At 53.5% G+C, this 26679-nt stretch overlaps 1 protein-coding gene across 5 annotated transcripts in view; it reads right to left on the bottom strand.

Annotated features, from left to right (window-relative positions):
• Positions 1-26679, bottom strand: part of dennd4a (DENN/MADD domain containing 4A) — a 59611-nt gene that overhangs the window by 10737 nt on the left and 22195 nt on the right. For 3 of the 5 annotated variants that reach the window (XM_035396150.1, XM_035396152.1, XM_035396151.1), the window contains exons 3-21: positions 24591-24837; positions 22687-22756; positions 20576-20745; positions 18662-18900; positions 17750-17816; positions 17353-17411; positions 16871-17015; positions 15811-15986; positions 15026-15126; positions 12827-13048; positions 11744-11889; positions 11142-11180; positions 9246-9379; positions 8648-8780; positions 8015-8221; positions 7566-7694; positions 4677-4821; positions 2307-2435; positions 1028-1150 (exon numbers count right to left, since the gene is read on the bottom strand). In XM_035396150.1, the coding sequence (XP_035252041.1) occupies positions 1028-1150; positions 2307-2435; positions 4677-4821; positions 7566-7694; positions 8015-8221; positions 8648-8780; positions 9246-9379; positions 11142-11180; positions 11744-11889; positions 12827-13048; positions 15026-15126; positions 15811-15986; positions 16871-17015; positions 17353-17411; positions 17750-17816; positions 18662-18900; positions 20576-20745; positions 22687-22756; positions 24591-24837 (2681 nt within the window). The remainder of the gene's footprint in view (positions 1-1027; positions 1151-2306; positions 2436-4676; positions 4822-7565; positions 7695-8014; positions 8222-8647; positions 8781-9245; positions 9380-11141; positions 11181-11743; positions 11890-12826; positions 13049-15025; positions 15127-15810; positions 15987-16870; positions 17016-17352; positions 17412-17749; positions 17817-18661; positions 18901-20575; positions 20746-22686; positions 22757-24590; positions 24838-26679) is intronic. The other 2 variants (XM_035396153.1, XM_035396154.1) reach the window with 1 other exon arrangement.

The following is a 26679-nucleotide window of genomic DNA, read 5'->3' as shown; positions in this document are numbered from 1 at the left end:
TGTGTGAGTGTGTGAGTGTCTGTGTGTGTGTGTTAAAGTGTATGTGTGGAAGTGTGGGAGCGTCGCTGTGTGTGTGTGAGTGTATGTGTGTGAGTGTGTGTGTCTGTGTGTGTGTGTGAGTGTATGTGTGTGAGTGTGTGTGTCTGTGTGTGTGTGTGAGTGTATGTGTGTGAGTGTGTGTGTGTCTGTGTGTGTGTGTTTAAGTGTATGTGTGTGAGTGTGTGTGTGTGAGTGTATGTGTGTGAGTGTGTGAGTGTGTGTGTCTGTGTGTGTGTGTGTTAAAGTGTATGTGTGTGAGTGTGTGTGTGTCTGTGTGTGTGTTTAAGTGTATGTGTGTGAGTGTGTGTGTGTCTGTGTGTGTGTTTAAGTGTATGTGTGTGAGTGTGTGAGTGTCTGTGTGTGTGTGTGAGTGTATGTGTGGAAGTGTGGGAGCGTCTCTGTGTGTCGGTTTAAGTATATGTGTGGAAGTGTGGGAGCGTCTCTGTGTGTGTGTGAGTGTATGTGTGTGAGTGTGGGAGCGTCGCTGTGTGTGTGAGTGTGAGTGTATGTGTGGAAGTGTGGGAGCGTCTCTGTGTGTGTGTGTGTTAAAGTGTATGTGTGTGAGTGTGTGAGTGTCTGTGTGTGTGTGTGTGTTAAAGTGTATGTGTGTGAGTGTGTGAGTGTCTGTGTGTGTGTTAAAGTGTATGTGTGGAAGTGTGGGAGCGTCTCTGTGTGTGTGTTTAAGTGTATGTGTGAGTGTGGGAGCGTCTCTGTGTGTGTGTTAAAGTGTATGTGTGTGAGTGTGGGAGCGTCTCTGTGTGTGTGTGAGTGTATGTGTGTGAGTGTGTGAGTGTGTGTGTCTGTGTGTGTGTGTGTGTTAAAGTGTGTGTGGAAGTATGGGAGCGTCTCTGTGTGTGTGTGTTTAAGTGTATGTGTGTGAGTGTGTGTGTGTTAAAGTGTATGTGTGTGAGTGTCTGTGTATGTGTGTGTGTGAGTGTATGTGTGTGAGTATGGGAGCGTCTCTGTGTGTGCGCCCCAATGAACTCACAGGAGCTGGAGTCGCTCTCCTTCTTGTCCTCCTCCTGGTCCCGGGCGCTGTCCTGAGGGCTGCTCTCTCCCCGGCGCACCTCCTCTTTGGACAGGGAGTTGTACCCCAGATCAGACTGGCCGCCTGGGACAGAGACGGACCATCAGTCACACGCTAACCCTAACCCCAAATCCAAACCCAAACCCAAACCCTAACACTGACCCTAACCCAAATCCCAAACCAAACCCAAACCCTAACCCAAACCCAAACCCAAACCAAGCCAGTCTGATGTGCTGTGTGTTTGAGGCCAGCTCAGATACCGGGCTGCACTTTATCTCTGTGGACCAGCAGCTGAGACTGCCACTGAGAGAGGGGGGAGGGGGGAGCCATTTTATATTTATGAACAAGCTTCAGAAAACCGGCCTCAGTGAGCGCGGGGAGAATACAGGCGATGAAACACCCGGAGCTGCATTAAACCTCTCCCTTTTCCTCCCTCGCTTTCCCTCCCTCTCTTTCTCTCTCTCCGACTCAGAGTGCAAAGACAGAGATCTGTGGGTCTCCTGGCACTCCTGTCTGATCAGACCTCTCTCATCTCTGCAGTTTTACACCTGTCATCTTAAAGAAAAAAAAGATCTGAGCGTCTTTCTTCTTGTCCTTCTAGGTAAATTAGATAGAGCTGCTGTCTCTGGAAGTTAGGGAATCCAAACAACCACAGTAAATCCTCTGCCAGTCTTTACTTCCTTTCCGTACTCTGCTCAAACATCACAGGGAAAGGTTTTTTTCAGAAGATGTCCAACAGCGCTCGCAGTGACAGGCTGATCACTAACTGATCAATGCAGTGGGGGGAATTCCTGCTCTACATTAACGAGCTTTCATCTAATGAGTCTGCAGCCATTACAACAACATCAGTTCCACTGGCGAGTGATATGAGTGAGATGGAGTAAATGAAGGGGAAATACAGAGAGAGAGAGTGAGAGAGACAGAGGAAGAGTGAAGAGATGAATGGAGAGACAGGTACCTGAGGACAGGAGGGCGTGGCCTCTGGGGGAACGTGATGACCGCGACTCCGAGCCCGCGCCGCCACACCTGCGGCCGACTGCATGTGGGGGCGCGAGGGCGGGGCAGGGGGGTGGCGTTAGGATGGGGAGTGACAGGAGCAGTCAGGAGACCACACCCACAGGAAGGAAGGAGCAGGTGAGGGATGAAGGAGAGAGAGAGAGAGAGACAGCAGCATGGCGCGATGAGAGAGGAGAGAGAAGAAGAAAAAGACAGTGTCAGGGAGAGCCGGGCTGGGGTGTACCTGTGCTAGACCTATCGTCTGTGGAGTCTACTTTGATTAAGTCAGCGCCGAAGGGGCTCTGCTCCACGGGGTTAGAGTCGTTAGCGCTATCCAGGCTGCCGTGGCTGACCGCGTCCAGGTCACTGCCATCTGCTCAGAGAAAGCACATGTTAGCACATCCACCTGCTCTGAGAAAGCACACGTTAGCACATCCACCTGCTCTGAGAAAGCACACGTTAGCACATCCATCTGCTCAGAGAAAGCACATGTTAGCACATCCATCTGCTCAGAGAAAGCACGTTAGCACATCCATCTGCTCAGAGAAAGCACGTTAGCACATCCATCTGCTCAGAGAAAGCACACGTTAGCACATCCATCTGCTCAGAGAAAGCACACGTTAGCACATCCATCTGCTCAGAGAAAGCACACGTTAGCACATCCACCTGCTCTGAGAAAGCACGTTAGCACATCCATCTGCTCAGAGAAAGCACATGTTAGCACATCCATCTGCTCTGAGAAAGCACACGTTAGCACATCCATCTGCTCTGAGAAAGCACGTTAGCACATCCATCTGCTCAGAGAAAGCACACATTAGCACATCCATCTGCTCAGAGAAAGCACATGTTAGCACATCCATCTGCTCTGAGAAAGCACACGTTAGCACATCCATCTGCTCAGAGAAAGCACATGTTAGCACATCCATCTGCTGGGAGAAAGCACGTTAGCACATCCATCTGCTCTGAGAAAGCACACGTTAGCACATCCATCTGCTGGGAGAAAGCACACGTTAGCACATCCATCTGCTGGGAGAAAGCACACGTTAGCACATCCATCTGCTCAGAGAAAGCACGTTAGCACATCCATCTGCTCTGAGAAAGCACGTTAGCACATCCATCTTCTCAGAGAAAGCACGTTAGCACATCCACCTGCTCAGAGAAAGCACACGTTAGCACATCCATCTGCTCAGAGAAAGCACGTTAGCACATCCATCTGCTCTGAGAAAGCACACGTTAGCACATCCATCTGCTCTGAGAAAGCACACGATAGGACAGCCAGCTCCTTCGGAGAAAGCACACGATAGGACAGCCTGCTCCTTTGGAGAAAGCACACGTGCAGAAACCTCATCCAGATCCAGTGTCACCTTGCCATGGCTCTGCTAGTTACCGCATCCTGGCCCCAACCAGACAGATCAGGCTTTGCCAAACCACCAACATACATTACAGCCCGTCCCCACCCCCTCCGACCACCCCACACCCCCCACCCTCCACCCCTGCTGCAGCGTTCACTTCCTCCCCATCGCCAAACACAAAGCCATTACTCTCCCAGCCCTGAGAAACAGCACAAGCTCAGCCATTGATTTTTCGAAATGTCAGCGAACGTCGTAAATAAAGGGGAGAAAGAGAAGGAAAGCGGAGTCGGAAAGGGCGCTGTTGTGAGCCGCTGGGGCAGCAGCCCCTGCAGGGCAGACAGCGCTGCCCCGGGGAGGCGAAAGGTTAGCTCTGTGCGCCGCGTCTCCCTGATCAATACACACAAAATGGACTCCACACGGCCCTGAGGAAGGAGCCTGGGGCCACGTTTCGGGAAAGGGGGTGCTTGGAGAATGTCTTTCCAGCGGGACATCAAAAGTCAGCCAGGCACAGAATTCTAGGGGGCACTCAGAATTCAGGGGAGGGGACACTAAGAATTCAGGGGCACTCAGAATGGAGCCTCATCACTACCCTCGCCCTGCGTTCCTGTGTTCATCCTGAGCTCCGTGTGGAAAAGGCACTCACAGGGTTGACGTACACAGTCAATCGCTCAGCCCGGGGCTCACATATTTTTTTCCCATTTGAAAGAAAAATCGTTAAGAGATTTTTGCACCGAATGCTTTCGGGAGCTCTGCGAACGATTCTGTTTGAAATGCTGCACTCCATCACGAGTTAATCTTAATGAGCCCTTCTCAGGGGCCTCAGAGGCGGGGCAGGGAGGGGGGGGCCGAGGGGGGGGGGCACATGAATCAGGCTGGGAAGCCTGTGGACTGGGAGGGCTCGGGGGGGGGGCAGTGATCTCCAGCACCGTTAATTAGCCCCATAATTACAGTGCGAGTGCAGCGGGCTCAGGCGAGGGGGGGTTTCAGGCTCTCCCAGGGACTTGGGTGCTGACTGAAAGTCGCCTCTGTGAGTTTCAGGCTGAACTGCTGGCAGCAGGCAGTGTGTGGGTTTGCTTTGCGGCAGTGAGGAGCAGGTTCCTCGCCTCCGCTCCTCCCTCGGTTGGGCGAGCTGACGCAGTTTGTCGCCGGTCGTGCGTCTGTAAATCCCACCTATGAGAGTGCGCAGCGCTGGGCGGGGAGTTAAACCCAGTCCCCCGGCCTCCCCGCCGCCGGACCCTTCCCAGCATGCCCCGGGGGCGTACCTGACAGGGGGGTGAGCGCCACGCTGGACTGCTGCTTCCTCAGCGCCCGGCGGAAGCGGGCCACGCCCAGAACCACGTTCCTCAGCTTGATCCACAGGAAGTAGCCGCCCCTGGTGCTGGAGGGCCAGGTGCTCTCTAACACAGCCTGGGGAGCACAGGGGGAGGGGAGACTGAGCCAGGGCCGCAAACACACACTGCACACTGCACACACACACACACACCTGCACACTGCACACACACACACACACACACACACACACACACACCTGCACACTGCACACACACACACACACACACACACCTGCACACTGCACACACACACACACACCTGCACACACCTGCACACTGCACACACACACACGCACACACACACACACACACACACGCACATGCACAAACACACACCTGCACACTGCACACACACACACGCACACACACGCGCACAAACACACACCTGCACACTGCACACACACGCACACACACACACATGCATGCACACAAACACACACCTGCACACTGCACACACACACGCACACACATACATGCACAAGCGCATAAAACACACGTGAAGCACACATATGCACATTCAACCACATGTAATCACACATACACACACCCTCAGACACACTGTGAATGCTATTTTACACAGCTGACAGATAAGCTCCCTGCCCGCCTCTGTAAGAGCTCTGTGTTCCTGCCCGAAGACTATAATTAACTGCACAGATTAAATTGGACTTGTTCTTTGGCAACACGGAATACGAACAAGTTGGGAAAAATGAAGACGTCGCTGATATTTTGGGTATTATAATTACGAGCAGCACAAAAAGAACGAGCAGCACAAAAAGGTTTGAGTCCTGGGCTCCTTTTCCCTCTGTGTCTGAGACAGACAGTGTCTCTGATAGCCCTGCTCTCTGTCTGTTAGTGCCGCTCTGTGTCTGAGACAGACAGTGTCTCTGATAGCCCTGCTCTCTGTCTGTTAGTGCCGCTCTGTGTCTGAGACAGACCTTGTGTCTCTGATAGCCCTGCTCTCTGTCTGTTAGTGCCGCTCTGTGTCTGAGACAGACCTTGTGTCTCTGATAGCCCTGCTCTCTGTCTGTTAGTGCCGCTCTGTGTCTGAGACAGACAGTGTCTCTGATAGCTCTGCTCTGTTTGTTAGTGCCACTCTGTGTCTGAGACAGACCCTGTGTCTCTGATAGCCCTGCTCTCTGTCTGTTAGTGCCGCTCTGTGTCTGAGACAGACAGTGTCTCTGATAGCTCTGCTCTCTGTGTGTTAGTGCCACTCTGTGTCTGAGACAGACCTTGTGTCTCTGATAGCCCTGCTCTCTGTGCGTTAGTGCCGCTCTGTGTCTGAGACAGACAGTGTCTCTGATAGCTCTGCTCTCTGTCTGTTAGTGCCGCTCTGTGTCTGAGACAGACAGTGTCTCTGATAGCCCTGCTCTCTGTGCGTTAGTGCCGCTCTGTGTCTGAGACAGACAGTGTCTCTGATAGCTTTGCTCTCAGTGTGTTAGTGCCGCTCTGTGTCTGAGACAGACAATGTCTCTGATAGCCCTGCTCTCTGTGCGTTAGTGCCGCTCTGTGTCTGAGACAGACAGTGTCTCTGATAGCCCTGCTCTCTGTCTGTTAGTGCCGCTCTGTGTCTGAGACAGACCTTGTGTCTCTGACAGCCCTGCTCTCTGTCTGTTAGTGCCGCTCTGTGTCTGAGACAGACCGTGTCTCTGATAGCCCTGCTCTCTGTGAATTAGTGCCGCTCTGTGTCTGAGACAGACAGTGCCTCTGATAGCTCTGCTCTCTGTGTGTTAGTGCCACTCTGTGTCTGAGACAGACCTTGTGTCTCTGATAGCCCTGCTCTCTGTTTGTTAGTGCCACTCTGTGTCTGAGACAGACCGTGTCTCTGATAGCCCTGCTCTCTGTCTGTTAGTGCCGCTCTGTGTCTGAGACAGACAGTGTCTCTGATAGCTCTGCTCTCTGTGTGTTAGTGCCGCTCTGCGTCTGAGACAGACAGTGTCTCTGATAGCTCTGCTCTCTGTGTGTTAGTGCCGCTCTGTGTCTGAGACAGACAGTGTCTCTGATAGCCCTGCTCTCTGTGTGTTAGTGCCACTCTGTGTCTGAGACAGACCTTGTGTCTCTGATAGCTCTGCTCTCTGTGTGTTAGTGCCGCTCTGTGTCTGAGACAGACCTTGTGTCTCTGATAGCTCTGCTCTCTGTGTGTTAGTGCCACTCTGTGTCTGAGACAGACAGTGTGTCTCTGATAGCCCTGCTCTCTGTGTGTTAGTGCCACTCTGTGTCTGAGACAGACCTTGTGTCTCTGATAGCTCTGCTCTCTGTCTGTTAGTGCCGCTCTGTGTCTGAGACAGACAGTGTCTCTGATAGCCCTGCTCTCTGTGTGTTAGTGCCACTCTGTGTCTGAGACAGACAGTGTCTCTGATAGCCCTGCTCTCTGTCTGTTAGTGCCGCTCTGTGTCTGAGACAGACCCTGTGTCTCTGATAGCCCTGCTCTCTGTGCATTAGTGCCCCTCTGTGTCTGAGACAGCCCTTGTGTCTCTGATAGCCCTGCTCTCTGTGCGTTAGTGCCGCTCTGTGTCTGAGACAGACAGTGTCTCTGATAGCCCTGCTCTCTGTCTGTTAGTGCCGCTCTGTGTCTGAGACAGACAGTGTCTCTGACAGCTTTGCTCTCAGTGTGTTAGTGTCTGCTAGTCCTCTTCTGAAACAGACAGCTCGCTGCCTCATGTGTGACTGCCACTCCCCATGTGCGAGCTTCACCTCCATATCTACGTGTTTGTCAACATCCTGCTGGGTCACACGCACACTGGATCACAGCTAGCCGAGACGCTAGCGCCTCCCGCGGTCTGAAGCGCCCGTACGTGGGGGGGAAACGGCGGCTCGGCTCACCTTGTTGTAGTAGCCGTAGGTGATGGCGTTGGGGTGGACGCCGGCCTTCTTCATCTCGAACAGGACCCGCACCGCGAGGACGGGCTGGCCGTACTGCCCGCAGAGCTGCATCAGAACGCGGTAACACACCTGCGGCACAGGGACACGGGCTCAGACGCCGGACGCGGGCACGAGAAGGCGACAGAAGGAGGGAGGAGCATTCTTGTATGAAACCAAGTCCAAGGCACTCATACCATAACCATGACTTTACCTTTACCATTAAAAACAATGACTTATGAGCTACTGATAAGCTTGCTGAAGCTCTATATTAACCTGTGAGGATAGCCTTTTACATTTGTAGTGGAAGCCAATGGCCACACCCCACTTTTGTGAACCGCTAAAGGGGAGTGGCCAAGAACATTTCTGGCTAAGGGTGAACCCGGCTGGCGGGGCGGCGGTTTCGCTGGTACCTCGTCGGGGGGCTGCAGCCGCTTGGCCTGCATCCTCCGCAGCACGTCGTAGGCGGTGCGCAGCGCCCGCACCTTGGAGTGGCACACCGCCACGTAGGCGGGCAGGCAGATGAACCACAGGCCGTAGCAGTGCCGCAGCAGGCACTTGGACCACATCTGCGGGATGGACGAGTACTTCTTGGCCATCTTCTGCGACGATCGGATCTCCTGCAAAGGCACGTGGCGTTAGAGCGCCCCCTGTCAGGCACTTACCGCTGCAGGGCAGGATGCAGGATGGGACGCTGGGGCGAGAGGCATTTTCGTGCGTCTCTGGACGACAGTTATGGAAAAATATTGCCGCAGTCCCAGAAAAGTGCCACGTGGTACTGTAAATCCCTGTGCTCCAACTAGACAAACCTGGACCTTCAAATCCTATTAAGAGAGGAACTGTACTGCAGAGGCCAATATATGTACTCTCTGTTCTCTTAAGTCATTATATTACTGTGCACTAACCCAGGACAAGGCTATTATAGCAGGATTCATATGGTTCACACAGTTTCTGTCACAATTCTTCATGAAATGGGGCCACCGTTATACACAGGCAGAGGCTGTGATGTCACATCAGTGGGAGGGGCCCAGACGGGGAGGGCTGACCTGCTTGGTGCGGCGGAACATGGGGGCGGGGCTGGTGCTGCAGCTGTGGCGCGTGGCCAGGCGGGACGCGGGCGTCCGCAGGCCTTCCTGAGGGTCGAACAGCTCGCGGCTCAGCACGGGAAAACCGCCGTAGCTGTGAAACAGGCAGAAACAAACGCTCACCGCACGCTTCCTGCAGGCCACTTAAAGTACAGGAACTGTCTCAGAAACCTAGACACACACACTAAACACTACCCATCAAAACCATCAAAATATGTGCTCAATGAAAACCTCAGCTGCTCTCACTGTTACCATTTCATCAGGGAGATGAAACGGAACAAGACTGCTGTAATGTAACAAAAGAGTTTCATATCAATGTAGCTACCAACTCAATGAAGTCATTTTCAGCTAATCCAAGCATTGTCATAACCTTGAATGCTTCCCCTTTAAATCTCAGCACTTTCAAGGACCAACGGGAGACCAAAGTCTTTGAAACCATCATACACACATCAGGATATATACACTTACAGAATAAAACACAGGAAAGATGAAAGTGACAGCTTCCTTGTAAATGTCCTGTGATGTGTGGGTTTGGGGGTACACGTGGGAACTGGGGTACCTGTAGCACAGCGGATACTCCTCTCCCTCGGGAAGCGGGGGCAGCTCTGGGGGGGTGATGAAGACGGTGTGCTCGCTGCGTTGCGATTCGTCCAGCTCTATGAGCCTGGTATCCTCTGGACGGTCCCCATCGACCTGGGGGGGGCGACAGAGCAGCGTCATCAAGCGCTCCTGCAAGATAGAGACTGGCCACATCCTGCCACTGGTCCCACATGCTGCCCACACACCCGCTGTGCAAAGTAAGCACCACTTAGCACCGGAACACCGTACTACTGCACAGCAATTACGCCTGACAGCGATGCATCGCTCTCCCCTGAAACCCTCCAGCGCCACAATTACGTACTGAAATGCAGAAAAACAACTGAAATGCAGACAGCGCGGTTTATAAAGCGAAAAACGGAAATCCACAATCCGCTCTGCCCGGAAAACGATTATGGGATGCAGAGTAGCTTCAGGGAGCCGGAGGAGGGGCAATAGAGCACAGGGGAACACCAGCCCGTCAGCCTGTGTGCTGTAGCGCTGTGCTACGCTTGCTACACCAGACACTCGTGCGTGCCTGTCGATATCCTGAGGGAACTACGGACTCTGTGCTCACCACAGTGGAAAGGAACAGCAGGTGACCTAGTTTTCAGTGGGCAGAAAATGCGCTTTTCCCATTGTGACCTCATCTGAGATACGGATGGGAAATCTGGCAATGCGAACACTGCCGGGGGCCTGCTTACAGTATCTCCACCAATTGAACGTGACCTTGAGCCTAGCGGGCGGGGCTGAGGAAGGGGCGGGGGAACAGCAGGAGTTCTGCAGGCCAGGGGGCGAGGTGTTTTGAGACTCAAATTGTTGAAGTATTAGTCGGTTGTGTAAAGACCAGCAGCAGTTCCTGGAATTGGCAGCCCTGCAGCCGTACGATTACGGTCTGAACCTACCGACCCAGCCCACTGTTTCCACTCGCTGCCTCAGCCAATTGACCCAGCCGACTGTCTAAATCCGCCGATTTGGCCTGCGGAGCAATCCAGCAACCCACGCCGTTCTCTGGCACCAAACCACTCGCGCCTGCTCCGAGCTCCTCAACAACACTGCACACCTGAGCACCCGCACCCCCTACGAGCCAAATGAGCGCGGGACCAAAGCCCGGCTGACATCTCTGGAAAGCACGGCAGTGATCTGGCAGGGCGAATGGCGGAGGGAGGGAGGAGGGCTGTGGTGTAGGGCTGCTGGCTGCTGCTCTCTGTGGGGATGGGCAGCGTGGGCCTCAGTCACACAGTAGCAGAGCTGGTGTCAGGGGGGGCGGGGCGGAGCCTGAGCAGTAGCACCATCCTGAGTTACAGGGGTCACGCTAGCTATGCTAAAGACGCAACCACGCCTCGCTCAGGACCGCAGGACGTAATAAGACCCGCCCGGCGAGACCCGCCCGCAGCGTTTACGGGCGCTGGGTGAAATCCAGTACGCTCTCCCGAGCCCAGAGACACAGCCTCTCTCTGGAGGGGCGCCCGGTAACGGGAGCTCATACGAGCGATCTCAGGCATCCCAACCACCCCCTGCCCTGCTGATTCACGCCAATCGATCGGCGGGTCCGATTACTCCGGCTGATCCTCTGATCATCCGATCCAGAGGAGGCGGCAGGACCTGTCCTGAGGCGATGTCTCTCCGTTTCGACTGGGCCGCCCTCGAGGCTGTCAGTCTGACGGAGCTCGGACCCGCGCTCCAGGAGGCTACGCCCCGCAGGCTCTCTCTGAAACGGCGGCAGTGGAGACCGACGGAGCAGCCTGCGCAGTGATGTTCTGAACGAACGCGACAGCACGGCACTGCTCATTAACGCGTGTTCCCTGGCGGGAGTCCGAGAGAAGGACTTAACGAGGCGTGGCGGACCGCCACCCCGTGCCACGCCCGAACGCCTTACCTTCCCTCCTTTGTCTGCACTTCGTTCTGTGTTGTACAGCTTCTCACACAGGCAGTCAGAGCAGAGGGAGAGACAAGAAAGCAAGAGCGACAGAGAGACAGAAACAGATTTGATTAGAGGCAGCAATCTGCAGGGAAGCAACAGAGTCAAGCAGGACTGGCATTGTTCCTGGAAGCAAATCAATAGCACTAGTTGGCTCGTTGGGTTGCTGGCGGGTGGAACCCAAATGACCAATGCATTGACTAAAATCTCTTATTCTAAAGGCCTCCAAGCCTCATAAACACGCACCCCTGCCCTTTGTGAGACAGTTTTACTGAGCGTTTCCACATTTCTTAATGAAAAATGTTCTGAAGGTAATGAAAGAATGTAGGCTACTGTTGCTTACACTTCCTTCTTTTTCATTAATCAAAGCACTCGGAGGACTGAGCAGCCGGAGGCTGTACTGAATCGAGGACACCCCGTCCCGACGTTCCCGGGAGGGGAAATGCTCCAAGCCAACTAGCGCAAGAGAGTGCACACCCAACCGAACGGGACAGGACAGGGAGAGGAGGGCACAGGCGCGGGGCAGCGAACGGCTGGGTGGGGTCAGGAGCCGCGCCCACCTTCTCCACGCAGTCGTCGAAGAAGGCCAGGCTGGCGTCCTTGTCGCTGACGAAGGAGCACTCCTCGATGAAGCGGATGAACATCTGCGTCTTGGTCATGAGGGAGTAGAACTTCTGGTGGGAGCGGTCACGACTCCTCAGGAACCCTGCGGAGGAGGGACGGACGGACGGATGGACGGACAGATACAGTTACCCTCAGACTGTGTCTGTACAGCATTACTGAAGCAGAACCCTGACACACACAGACGCACACAGACACACACATACACACACACACGGACCTCACGCTGGCAAGCCCCACCTCACACCTGGCTGCCATTCAGGAGTGTTTAACAGTGTACCACACACCCATCTTCTGAATGAACATCTCTGACGTAACCAAAACATCCTCTCTGAGAGACAGAAAAACCAGATCCGCTCACACCTGGCCTTTTCCCGTGGTTAAGTAACGGTGCGGCAGATGTGCTTTCCATCTGTTTTTTATATTTTTTTATTTTTAGTGCACTAATCCAGCTGGACATCCTCGTGCCTAATTTCCCGGCCTACAATGACATCAGCAAGCAGCATGAGCCAGATTTCAGCACTGGAAAACCTGCAGCAGCTGCTGCGCTGGCCCTGACATCCCTGTTCGTTCCTCCAAAGGTCACACATTCATTCATTAAAAAAGAAAAACATCGATGAGAATTCTCATGCATTAAGCAGGGCCATCTGGCTGGTCGTTTGGAGAGGCAGGGGAAACTGCACATAAACAAAAAGCATTTTTACACTTATGATCTTTTTTTTGGCTATCGTATCAGTACACATGGACCACAAGAGAGACTCACACGTGCACACGCTCACACAAAAACACACACACAGAAAAAACGCACGCACACGCACACGCACACACACACACACACACACACACAGGCACAAGCATAAACAGATAAACCTCCTCAATGTTAAATTAGTCCCATCGCTATAAGGCTAGCTTTACTGATCACTTCAGACTGTGGCATTTATTCCACAGGGCAGGAGAGGCAAATCCTCTTAGGCTCGCCCCATAATCCTCTCTGATTAGCCCCAGCTGGGAGGGAGGCTCACCTTGCAGGTCGAACAGGGAGCTGGCGTCGGTGGCCTTCTCGGAGGGCGCCTGGGTGATGGGCCGCAGGTAGGAGCGGTAGCCCTTCAGCACGGCGGCCATGAAGCGCAGGAAGGCCTCCTGGATCTCCATCTCCAGGGCCTGCAGGCTCTTCCCCCCGGCCAGGTCACAGTGCTCGCTCACAGCCAGCTCCAGCAGCCCGTCCTCCCGGGGCCTCTGCTGGCCTGCGCACGCACACGCACAGGGGGCACGTCAGAGACACAGCACACGCACAGGGGGCACGTCAGAGACACAGCACACGCACAGGGGGCACGTCAGAGACACAGCACACGCACAGGGGGCACGTCAGAGACACAGCACACGCACAGGGGGCACGTCAGAGACACAGCACACGCACAGGGGGCACGTCAGAGACACAGCACACGCACAGGGGGCACGTCAGAGACACAGCACACGCACAGGGGGCACGTCAGAGACACAGCACACGCACAGGGGGCACGTCAGAAACACAGCACACGCACAGGGGGCACGTCAGAGACACAGCACACGCACAGGGGGCACGTCAGAAACACGGCACACGCACAGGGGGCACGTCAGAGACACAGCACACGCACAGGGGGCACGTCAGAGACACAGCACACGCACAGGGGGCACGTCAGAGACACAGCACACGCACAGGGACCACGTCAGAGACACAGCACACGCACAGGGTCAGAGACACAGCACACGCACAGGGGGCACGTCAGAGACACAGCACACGCACAGGGGTCACGTCAGAAACACGCTAACACGCACAGGGGGCACGTCAGAGACACAGCACACGCACAGGGGGCACGTCAGAGACACAGCACACGCACAGGGGGCACGTCACAGTCATACAGGGTGATGACAGCGACACACTACAACACAGTCCTACAGGCAAATCATAACAGTCTGACACCCTACGCACAGTCTCTGTGGAACACTGGCAGCTACCAAATGACAAGATTTTTAAATAATCTACGCCTATAGATGCCTATAACCCTTGGGACATACTATCAAACTGGGATGTGTCAACAGCACCCTTTAAAAAAATGTTATATTGGTGAGCTGAAGAACAAAACAGTAAAAAATAACACCAGAGAGAAGCCAACTCCAGCACACTGTGCACATCTCAGAAATCTCTCTAACATGCAGACTAATTATACTTGCTAAGATTATTATTAGCGCTTTCTGCTAAGTAACAACTAGTTTCGGGGAAGCTTGTAACCATGGCAACTTCCAGAGTTCTCCTTATTACAGTATTATATTTAACAGCACTTAATGAGGCATTAAATAGGCTTATGTGACTCACTTAAGGATACAGTGTCAATGCAGTTCTCCATTTGGGCATCAAACCCGCAGCCTTCAGGGTACAAATAGCCCACCTCTCTGACCACTTCCCCACATTGCCGTCACACCACCAAAGGGCCACAAACTGCAGAAGGAACCTGACGGCACGGCAGCGATCGCTTTTATGCGCCAGGCCTTTGTGCTGTAGCGAGGGTGAGCACAGACGTGATGTATGTGTCTGTAATTTACTCTGGCTTTGTGAGTGAGATTTATCACTGGGGGGTGTGAGGTTTCCCTACCGCTCTGGCACTCAGGGTGGGAATTCCGCCGCGCACACAGAAATCTACACGGCGCTAATATCTCATCACCGGGACAGGAGAGCGGCCAATAGGAGCAGCAGCCCCGCTACAGAGCCAATTACTCTCTCTCCTGTGTCTCTGCAGACAGGCCGCACTGCCTGTCTTTCCATTTACTTTAAATTAACGAAGGAAAAAAATACCTCAGATCACAGCTGCTGGGATATGAGAGGAGGGGTGGGAGAGCTCAGTTTGGGTGGGAGAGGGGTGGGAGAGCTCAGTTTGGGTGGGAGAGGGGTGGGAGAGCTCAGTTTGGGTGGGAGAGGGGTGAGAGAGCTCAGTTTGTGTGGGAGAGGGGTGGGAGAGCTCAGTTTGTGTGGGAGAGGGGAGACAGAGCTCAGTTTGGGTGGGAGAGGGGTGGGAGAGCTCAGTTTGTGTGGGAGAGGGGAGACAGAGCTCAGTTTGGGTGGGAGAGGGGTGGGAGAGCTCAGTTTGGGTGGGAGAGGGGAGACAGAGCTCAGTTTGGGTGGGAGAGGGGTGGGAGAGCTCAGTTTGGGTGGGAGAGGGGTGGGAGAGCTCAGTTTGGGCACGCACCTTCGGCCAGCTGCTGGTACAGGTTGCTGAGGACGTTGAGCAGGTTCTTGCAGGCCTTCTTGGGTAGGATCTTCCAGGTCAGGGCCCTCTTATCTTCGGTGCTGGAAGCGAAGCGAACGTTCGCCGTCAAAACAAAACGGGAGGCGCCAGCGGAGTGCTCTCCATGGCCGGAGACCCCCGGACAAAACAAAGACAACCTCGCCCCTCCCCTGTCCCACCGAAAAAAACAAGCACATCACGGCCTGCATCCAGGAAAACACACTTCCACAGACCTTACCGCTTTCTACACACCGACAGAAAGGGCATCTTATCAGCGTAGAAAACGTGTAAATGTCACACTGTGAATACATGTCCCTGTGTCCATGTACTCCCTGCACGATGCTATAATAGCAGGGCTTTCTTCCTGACAAATAAGCAGCACACAGTGCTCAGGGGGAGAGCACGTCATTATGCAGTTATCATTATTACATGGGGCTTCTGTAAAAGCCTGTACGCGGGGATGTCTCCTTAATGGACTGCCTTGGGAGGCGAGGCTGTACAGCAGGAGAACAAGGGAAGGAGCTGCACTCAACACAGAAAAGAGATAAAAGAGAGAGAACTCAGCACAGGGGAGTCTACAGAGAGAGGAGTCACGACTGCAAGGGTGTGTGTGTGTGTGTGTGTGTGTGTGTGGGGAGGAAGAGCTGCCTCCACAGGGGAAGAAGGGGAAAGGCAATGGAAACAGAGGGGAGTGTGCTGGAAGGTTTTTAGGGTCTGGGGTCTGAGAGGGGGGTCCTTGCACTCACTGGGAGATGCTGTTGGTGTCTAGGTCCACGCAGCTGACGTCGGGTGGGGGCTCGTACAGGTCGAAGTAGCGGGAGTCCACCCCCACGATGAAGGGGCAGGGGGCGCTCAGCACCCCGGCCAGGGCCAGCGGGCACAAGGGGATGTACGGGCACGGCCAGTGGAAGGGGAAGATCATCTGAGCGACACACAGAAAGCAGGAGGGCCCAGAACCCCACGGTCAGCCTGAGGCACACGCTAAAGAACAAAGAGGTGGGACATCCACCCCCAGTGCACACAGTCTGAATCCAGAACGGGCATGTGGGCTGGTGTGGAGCGGAGTGCAGACTGTGGTCATGCTCTGAGTAAAATTTAATTCAATCGCCTATTATGAGGAAGAATTTCTGCGCTGTTATAATGCTGCTTTCATGTAATGTAAGCCCCACTTTCTGTTCCTTCTCGGCAGTTTAAAACACATCTTTAAATTCCAAACATTTGTGTGGGACCATAAAGCCACACAGCTCCAGGGCCACAGGACACTTCAGGATACACAAAGTGCCCTCTCTCCAGCCCTAATCCATGTGTAACCTGATTGTAGCCCTCTCGATACCCCCCTCCCCCATCACCCCAGTCATTCCATTCTACTTAGAAATCATTGCTTGTGGAGCCTTGACTACGGCTGCCAAGCACCCTCAGGTAACGGAGCATTAAGACCATCACAGGTGGGTGCTTTACTTTACTTTAAAACACAACACAACAACCTTCACAGCAGACCTCTACAGACCAGCGCAAGCTGCCTGCATTACTACCATTCTGATCGTCACTAGCAGCAGTGCACCGTGAGCAGCGCACTGTCAGGTGCAGCATGTGTTTGAAACAGCTAAACTCTTTAGACACCGCTACAGCTCAAAGCCGTACCTGCAGATCCCCGAGACTTTTCAACAGAACCGGCAGCGCTCAGAAAGGCGGAACGATGTGGGAGAAGTCTGCTCTGGGCTGTGGCGTGAGTGTAAACCAGCAGCCCGCCAGGTTTTGCCGCAGTGTTCCAGTTAAGCCACGCCCCCAGGTGCGCGAGCGACTCACCGACACCAGCGCCTCGGCCACGCTGGTCAGCACGGCCGGCCGCAGCGAGTGCACCAGGATCTTGTGCTCGGTGACGGCCAGCACCAGCAGGGTGACGGCGTTCTGCGGGCCCAGGTTCTGCAGCAACGTGGAGAACCGGCCGCCGCTGCCACCGGCAACGCCACAGAGGCGGGTTAAACACGCAAACAACACCCCTGACCCCACACACATCCATACTCATACTGTAAGCCTGCATGTGAAATCATACCACACACAGAATACATATTCAATTCACACATGACTTAAAACTACTTTACCCATTGAACTGTGTTGTGCACACACTGATGTTTATAAAATGTATCTGTACACATGTTGTAGGTTGAGATTTTTAAAAGTCCCTGTATGTTACTGAAGTAGTTTCAAAGTTTGAATCACTATGCCTTCATAAATAGAGGATACCTACACAAACAGTGATGTGCTAAAATAGGCAGGGTTTTACCTACCTCAGGGGCAGGGGTGAGGACACTGGCTGGCTCAGCATCAGGCTGTCATGTGGGGACAACTGCGACACACAGAGATAATTACCCAGAGATAATAACAGAGACGATCACACAGATAACAACACAGAGATAAGCACATATAGACAAAGAGATAATCACGTAGAGATAATCACACAAATAGAATGGCACACAGTGATAACCACACAGCGTATCCTAAGCACAAGCACACGGAGCCCCACTGCGCAGCAGAGGGTTTAAGGCCAACAGGCTCCTAAACAATGTAAACGGTGGCTTTTGTGTGCGAAAACTTGTGAAAGTTACTCCAGAGAAAAGGCATACTTTTATAACAGCCAAACAGGAGGCGGAGCTAAAACGGGACACGCCCCTGCATGTTGCTCACCTGCACCAGTATCCGGGGCCTCTGGGAAGAGGGGAAGGGGACCTTGTGCATGAAGTGCGAGACATGCCTGCGGAGAGAGGAAAGCACATCTGCATTAACGCACCAAAAAAACTGCGTGTTAGCACTGCTTTAGCATGCCGACAACCCAGTGCATGAACACGAGAGCACAGCGTCCTAACACACCGACACAGTACATTACTCAAACAGCCGTGCATTAACACGTTGTAAAAACAGCACATTAGCAGTAACGCCACATATTAACACGCTGTAAAAACAGCGCATTAGCAGTAACGCCACATATTAACACGCTGTAAAAACAGCGCATTAGCAGTAACGCCACATATTAACACGTTGTAAAAACAGCACATTAGCAGTAACGCCACATATTAACACGCTGTAAAAACAGCGCATTAGCAGTAACGCCACATATTAACACGCTGTAAAAACAGCGCATTAGCAGTAACGCCACATATTAACACGCTGTAAAAACAGCACATTAGCAGTAACGCCACATATTAACACGCTGTAAAAACAGCACATTAGCAGTAACACCACAGCGCGTAAACACCTCAACCACCCAGCGTGCCAGCACCGCCAGCTCCGCACCCAAACACAGCCTGTCATCGGATGCTGTGGGATAAGGGCGTGGTCAGAGGCGTGGTGTGTGTGCGAGGGGAACGCAGACACGGGTCCCCCGCGCGTCACTAACTCACTCAGCGCCACATTTAGAGCTGCACCTCAGCCAACACCTCCACCGCACAGAGCGCAGAGCGCGGAACGCTTTCAGAGCGCTGGGATTCCCGCCACGGCGGCCAGCGCTGCAGCCGCAGACGGTTTAGAGTCGCAGCGCTGCACGGGGCCGCGCCGCTGCGATCCCCCGCCCGCCCGCCCGCCCGCCGAGGCGCCACTCACTTCTCGATGGGCAGCGCGTGGGGGCCGGAGATGGAGTAGCGGTACAGGAAGGTGAGGAACTTCCGGAAGGCGTGGAAGAAGGGCCAGTGCGAGAGCAGGCAGATGCACTTGTTGGTGTGCACGGCCCTGGGGCCGCCGCCCTTCCTCTCCCCGTCCAGCAGGCCCAGCTGGGAGCGCTGCCGGTCCGTCAGGCGCTCCTGAGGGTACGGCTCGTAGAACTGGATAGCAGCTCCGTACACCTGCAGACAGGCCCGCACACATACACACACACACACACACACACACACACACACAAGCGCACATACGCACACACACACACACACACACACACACGCACATGTACACACACACACACACACACACACAAGCGCACATACGCACATGTACACACACACACACACACACGTACAGACATGCCCGCACACACACACACACACACACACAAGCGCACATTAAGACCTCTTGAGTGGTGAGGAAATTAGCCAGCAAGATAGCAGAGCAGAAGTAACACATCTTCCACAGAATTAGCACAATATCACACCCAGGCCTGCCAGCAGCACCGTCACACAGAAGTGACCGAGACACAAAGCCATTTCACACTCAAAGGCCTGTCTTTTCACATTTCCTTTTAAATCATTTTAATACATGTATACACTACTTTTAATACATTCAATGGTTTTGTTCTTTTTCTGTGTTAACATTCAATGCAAATTTTATTTAATGGCTAATAATTCAAGAAGATGGATGTCCAATGAAGAACTTGATGAAAAAAAAGGACAAAATGAAACTGACATCGACAGCATACATATATTCAGCAGTTATCTCACAAGATCATCTTATTTCTCCTTTTAGTCATGCAAGTCATCTTGCAGTTAAGTCACGTCTATTTAAAACACAAAAGAAAATGCAATACATTGTTAATGGCTCAGTAATAATTTAATCAGAGTGAATATCTTCAGCATGCTTTTACCGATTTTAAAATCACTCTCCGGTATCTGCACTCAGAAGTTCAGTGCAAACGGACAGACGGCCCTTGAACGCACTTTTCTGTCGATGTTGAGTTTCAGTTTCTTAATTTCTCAGTTAAAATGCAGGCCCAGAGGTAGAAGAAGTGTGAGTGTGAGTGTGTGTGTGTGTGCGAGTGTGTGCCTGGATGTACATATGAGTGCTGGGGAGACATCCAGCAGTGGAATTGGGAGTGTGTTTATGTGTGTTTGCGTGTGTATGGGACTGGGGACATAGGTAAGCGTGTGTCTGCGTATGTCTGTGGGGTGCATGTGAGTGTCTGTTAGGAGCATGTGTGTGCTTGTGGCTGGGACCACATGTAAGGGTGTGTACATGTGGGGGTTAATTAAGTAAGTCATGGGGGCGGCTGATTCTGGGTCAGTGGCTGACGCGCTGAGGAGCTGAATCACTCTGACTCCGCAGAGCAGGCTGTGTTTATGGGCCCCGCCGGACCCGCCGCCGCTGCCAGGCATTTCCGCTGGGCTGGGTTCACCCCGGAGTCAGACAGAACCCAGCGCGGGGGGCCAGCCGAGCCGTCACACCCACCACAGAGGGGCTCCTCACCGCGCTCGCTCGATTTAGGGTCGCCTCTCAGCGAACTCCCCGCGTTTCTGAGGTAAACAGACAGGCCTCTCGCCCCACTGCCCTAGTTCTGCGCCTCAAACAGGCAGCAGCGCTGTTTACACAAGGACCAGCGCGTATTTCACTGTGACCGCGTAACCTCTGCGCCTGTTTTCATTTCTGAGCGTGTGCGGTGATGTTTCCCGTTCTGTGGGAAAGCGTGCACAGGGACGAGGGTGTGAGCGCTATTCCAAACTTTAAATAAATTCAGAGATGAATAAAAGAAAAAAGAAAGAGAAAAAGAAGAACAGAGAAACAGAAAGAAAGAAAGAACCTTGTTTGTCTTACCTTTTCCCCAGAGGCTCCAGTCAGGACGAAGGTGGAGAAGACGGGCAGGGAGTACTTGGTCTGCGAAGGCCAGCACTCGATGGTGGCTCCCATGGGGAGGCAGAAGAGGGGCACTGACTCCGGCAGTGGGAATGACTCGTAGTTCTCCTCAGGGTGCCTGCAAAGCAGCCCTGAACACAAACACGCAGAACACAGGCATCAATCTGCTGCCTGAGCAAACACACAGTACAGAGCAGCCCTGAACACAAGCACACAGAACACAGGCATCAATCTGCTGCCTGAGCAAACACACAGTACAGACCACCTCTTCAATCTGCTCACTGAAACAGCCAGCAAACACACAGTACAGACCAGCTCTTCAGTCTGCTCACTGAAACAGCCAGCAAACACACAGTACAGACCAGCTCTTCAGTCTGCTCACTGAAACAGCCAGCAAACACACAGTACAGACCAGCTGTACTGAATGCACACTCTCAAACAGATAGCAGATATATTTTCCATTTCCATTTCCATTTCCATTTCCATTTTGATTGGTTCAAGCCAGTGAGGCAATGGTTGCGTTAAAAAGCTCTCAAAGCTTCAGTCTCTTATAAGCATGCTTCAGTATGAGAAACTCACCCAGACAGCACCCTAATGAGAGTGACTTCATGAAGCCATGCTCCACTCTGTGAATATTCCACTTCCAGTGGGAGAAGCTACAGGCCTTCCCTTACATGGCCTTTATTTCAAAAACACAGACCGCCCTGCTGGAGGTAAAGTCACACTGACTCATAGATTTCACATTTTTTCTAGTCTGTCTGTCACAGAGTTCACTGACAAGCTGAACGGACACGTAAAAGACGCTATATTTGAGCAGTTTATAGGGGTTTGTGTAGGAAAGTGCGGGTGCTGGTGCATGTTGTGAGCTGTGTTTGTTAGGTCTGTGGCCACTTAAAGCCCCTGTGTTTCCAGTGACCCAGAGACACGTGTCAGGGAGTCTGGCGCTGGACATCCGATAACTGACTAACAGGGCGTTCCCTGCGAAGACACTCATTAAAACACACAGCAGACTTAATTCAAACTGTCAGCGCTAAACCCGCCATTACACAAGCAAGCAGCAACAGCTGCCACGTTAGCGGGCGGGGACGGGTTCAGGCTGTTCCTCTCACGCGCTAAATCAGCAGATTATCGGCGCCTTCACCCAAGTCCCCCCCCCCCCCCCCCCCCCGGCACAGACGACGAGGCAGACTGCAGAACGGTCGCCAGGGAACGCCCCCGTCCAACGCACACCGCAGCGCACATCTGTCCACGCGTCTGCGTTCATCTCTTCATTTGCTTATCGGATAACCCACGACTCCATACAATTTTGAATTGAACCCCTGAATATTTACCGGTGCTCTTCGTGTTTCAGAAGGACAGTAACGGCAGCATCTCGCCTGGGGCTCGGCCCTGCGATTCAGGGGCCTGAGCATCGCGTTCAGGCAGGTTCACCGCACGCGTCTGTCACGCGGCCACGAGTCTGGTCTCTAATTTCCCCTCGCTCAGAGCGGTCATTGCGACAGCGAGAGGGACAGAGGCAGTGGACAGCTTAGCGCTCCGGCGCTCTCAAACAGCAGCGCTGCGGAATGCGACTCTGCCGGAGGAGGACGCGCGCATCGGCCCCCTCTCAGCGCAGCGCTCGGGCGGGAAAGCCGTCTGCGACGCAGCTGCCCCAGACCCTGCGCTGCGTACGCTGTGTCTCACGGCCTGCGCTCCTCCGGCGTCGGGGGGGGGAGATTTACAGCGCTGAGAGACGTGCCAGATCAGCGGAGACAGCGAGGACGTGTTTTTCCGCGGCGTTCCCGTAAATCGCGAGCCTTTTTCCCCGGAGCGCGCCGGAGCGCGCGGCGGTTCTGACTCATCTCATCCGGAGTCCTGGAGCCGCTGCTCATCAGCGCCATACCAGCGCCATGCGCTCGCAAAATCATTTCAGAACGCAGATCTCTGTAAACCCCCAGGCGTCAGCAGGGAGCTTAAAGTTGGCTTAGAAAAACAACACAAAGGCTGCAGAACTTTAATGCCTTAATGCTGAAACTGTCCACGGAGCCTTCATCTGCTTCATTTAGGAGCTTAGTCAGCAGACAGCCACTCACCTGCTTTGTAGGCTATAGTGTTGGTTTTGGCCACAGACTTCTTGTAGCATAAGTAGACTGAGGAACCCCACTGCAGGAGAAAGGAGACAGGGATTCATAATGTCAGACAGCAACACGTATCAGCACAAAACCAGGCCCAGCATGGCAGTGGTTAGGCTGCCATTACTTTGGTGTGACAGAGCCTGCACACATCAGAGAGGCCGGAGTTACACAGCAGGGGGAAAGCCAAACGCATGCCTGGAGGCGGTGTTCTGCCTGTTACCCATCAGCCTCTGCAGCGCTGGCCTTCCTGTGGGATGAGAGTGGCAGAGGAGCGGCGGGGCTGCCAGGCTGAGTGCGCGGGGGCAGACGGGCGGAGGGCGGGGGTGTCTGGGCCTGTCCGCCCCGCTCCCAGCCCGGCCCGCGGCTACACGTGGACCCCGCGGCTCGCACAGGTATGTAAACAGCGACGCACAGTACAGCACAGCTGGCACACAGCGAAGGACGCAGAATCAGAGCGGAACGGAGGAGGAATGCGGAACGGGGGGGTTACGATAACTGGAGCGGGCCCTACAGCCCCGAACAGCGGCACGGACTGGGAATACAATCAGTGGGGGGGCACGGAAGAAACACATCTGTCTTTCTGCCTCTTTCCCTCCCTCTCTCTCTGTCTACCCACACTCCCTCTCCATCCACCAACACTCCCTCCCCTTCTTCTCTTTCGCCCTTGTTTTCTCCTGCTCTATCAACCCATTCTATTGGCATCTTTCTTTCCTTCCCTGCTTCTCTCTCACACGGTCTCTCTCTCTCTCTCTGTCTCCATCCCTCCTTTCCATGGCTCTTCTCTTCTTCGCACTCCTTCTCCCTCGCTGGAGGTTTTCGCGATCCTATAAATGCCGTGGGGTTGAGAAGCTAACGGACGGCGCTCTGTGCCAGACCACTGTCAGACGAGCTAATCGGCTCAAACAGCCCTGCTCTGAGAGCCCTGAGGAGGCCTGGCGATCTCAGCATGCAGCCTGCGCTCCCCGCATTACCAGAGAAAACGCAGGAGAAAAACTCAGCTGAAGCTCTCAGTACTTTTCCATTTCAGAGGAGAGGGGAACCGGCTGCTTTGGATTAGGGTTCTTAGCTTACTGCTTTTGGGGTAATGGGCATTCTCTGGTTCTGAGGTAATATGATACTCCGAAAAAATGGATTCGCTGGTTTTGAGAAAACATGAATCTCTTGTTCTGAGGAAATGTGGATGTTCTGGTTCTGAGGTGATGTGGGTGCTTTGGGTTGAGATTAGATGAGTGCTCTGGGTTTGAGGTAATGTGGGTGCTCTGGGTTTAAGATTAGATGAGTGCTCTGGGTTTGACATTAGGTGGGTGCTCTGGGTTTGAGATTAGATGAGTGCTCTGGGTTTAAGATTAGATGAGTGCTCTGGGTTTGACATTAGGTGAGTTCTCTGGGTTTGAGATTAGTTGAGTGCTCACTGTTTGAGATTAGGTGAGTGCACTGGGTTTGAGATTAGATGAGTGCTCTGGGTTTGACATTAGGTGGGTGCTCTGGGTTTGAGATTAGATGAGTGCTCTGGGTTTGAGATTAGGTGAGTGCTCTGGGTTTGAGATTAGGTGAGTGCACTGGGTTTGAGATTAGATGAGTGCTCTGGGTTTGAGATTAGATGAGTGCTCTGGGTTTGACATTAGGTGGGTGCTCTGGGTTTGAGATTAGGTGAGTGCACTGGGTTTGAGATTAGGTGAGTGCTCTGGGTTTGACATTAGGTGGGTGCTCTGGGTTTGAGATTAGATGAGTGCTCTGGGTTTGAGATTAGGTGAGTGCACTGGGTTTGAGATTAGGTGAGTGCACTGGGTTTGAGATTAGGTGAGTGCTCTGGGTTTGAGATTAGATGAGTTCCCTGGTTGGGTGTTTATGAGGGGTCTCACCATGCTGCTGTTGAGGTTCTTGTCCACCCTGCAGAAGGTGTGGGGCGGAGTCTCGCCCTTGCCTGGGATGATGATGCAGATATCGGTAACGGCCAGCGAGGCGTGAGGCAGGGAGTCAGGGGCACGGCGGTACGTGATATAGATGCGCTGGGAGGAGTTGCTGCTGATGTTGGCCGGGCGACCAGAGGGCGTGGTCTGGATGATGTCACAGCCCGGTTTCAGTCGCTCTTTCCACTCGTAGAGCACTCTGTAAAAACCCAAAGGAATAATGAGGTCTGGTCACACACTAAAAGGATTAACTCCAGCACTAGCCCTGATCTGACCGGCTCTGACCCTTCTAAACTCCTAATCCGCACGAGTGCCAATGAGAAGGTTCACGAGGGGTGGTGGGGTCAAGGGTCAAGTGTCAGGCCTCTGGGACACTCAGCATTGTTTGCTGCATTTCTGAACTGGCACGTGCTGAGTAAGTGCCACCGATGAGCTCAGCCTGTCACCTCTGCAGGTGGAGCAAAAGGACGGCACCACCCACAGCTGTCATGTAATGGTCTATTTAGCCATACCCTGGGATTGCTCACAGAATAAGAAGAGCCCAGAACGTGCGAGGTTCCTTATGATGCACGCAGGCCAGCGTTGTGCTCTAAACCAGCACACGCCGCCCTTACTGTGATCATGGGATTCCCCTGAAATACCTGCAGCTCCTGCGGTCGCTGGGGAACTCCCCCGAGCCGCCACTGGGGTGCGCGCAAACGTTTTACACACACTGCTCACTAAAACAAAAACTCACACATAAACACATCCATAGAGACGCCACAGAGATTCAGACAAACAAACACAAACACGAAACCACACAGCACAATGCCAGTAAGCAGATGAGTGGCAAAGCTGCTTTCAGACACACATACGTGAACTATTCTCACCAACACGCCAGACCCCAGCACACTGACAGCGTGAGGACAGTTTACACAGTGATGTGATAATGGCCTCAGCCTGAGGTCAACTGCCTCACTGATGAGTCTCACTCACACCACAGAGCCTGAGTGACACGAACTGCCATTCTGACATACAGACACACACAGCACAAACATGCAGAGACCACGGCACACACACAAACACACACACGCACGCACGCACGCACGCACGCACACACGTACGCACACACACACGCACGCACGCGCACACAGACACGTACACACACACACACACAAACACACACGCACACACACAAACACACACACGCACGCACACACACACACACAGAGCTCCTCACTGTAATCACCTGATCCAGGACAGAGAACTGAAGCCCTGAAACAGGTTGTGAAACCTGCCACCCATCACAAACACTGCCACTGCTTCAGTGTACCGACAGAAGACCTGGCTGCACTTCTGGAATAAGCTCTTATTTACTTCACAGCCAGGACAGAGAGGACAGGCTCACATCACAGGGCCCTTTCATGCGCCCAGGTTCCATTTAACAGCAGCCGGGGCTGGCACAGGACCTGGAAGAGCCACCAGCACAAGGAGAGCAACACCATCCTGTGGAGAACCATCGGTGGCACAGGACACTGGGAGGCAGGGCAGTCCATGGTGGGAAAGAGCAGGGTCTCTAATCGCCCATACTGCAGAGTGCACCAGGGCTACAGCGACAGGCACCTAGCCTAGCGGCCAGTTCTGCTGATCCTCACTGCAGCTGTGAGCAGTGCTGCTGTGTACTGACAGTGATGTGTACTGATAGAGCGGTCGCACTGGGATGAGCTCTCTGTTTATAAGCAGGGCAGTCAGAGCACTGAGGGGCCCACGGTCTGGATCACTGGAGTCACTGGGACATGACCGCATGCGGTTCAGCTGATGGACCGTACAGGCAAAAGAAACGGGTTTCAGTCTGCCTCGTCCCCCGTCCAAAACTGGCAGAGAAGGGTACGGTGGTGGGACGGAACTGCAAGTGTGATTGGCTATTTCCATTTAAGGATGAAAACAAAGGATTTAAATGTCCTTTAAGAAATCTTACTGGATATGTGTGCTGCATATTGAAGTTGACACTTTCACTTTAAAGCACTTCACGAGATGATGAAATGAGCATTATAAATGCAGG

Source organism: Anguilla anguilla, chromosome 16 (assembly GCF_013347855.1).
Source record: "Anguilla anguilla isolate fAngAng1 chromosome 16, fAngAng1.pri, whole genome shotgun sequence".
In the NCBI taxonomy this organism is placed as follows: domain Eukaryota; kingdom Metazoa; phylum Chordata; class Actinopteri; order Anguilliformes; family Anguillidae; genus Anguilla; species Anguilla anguilla.
Note: the sequence above shows the minus strand (reverse complement) of the source record. Positions and strands in the feature narration are given on the sequence as shown.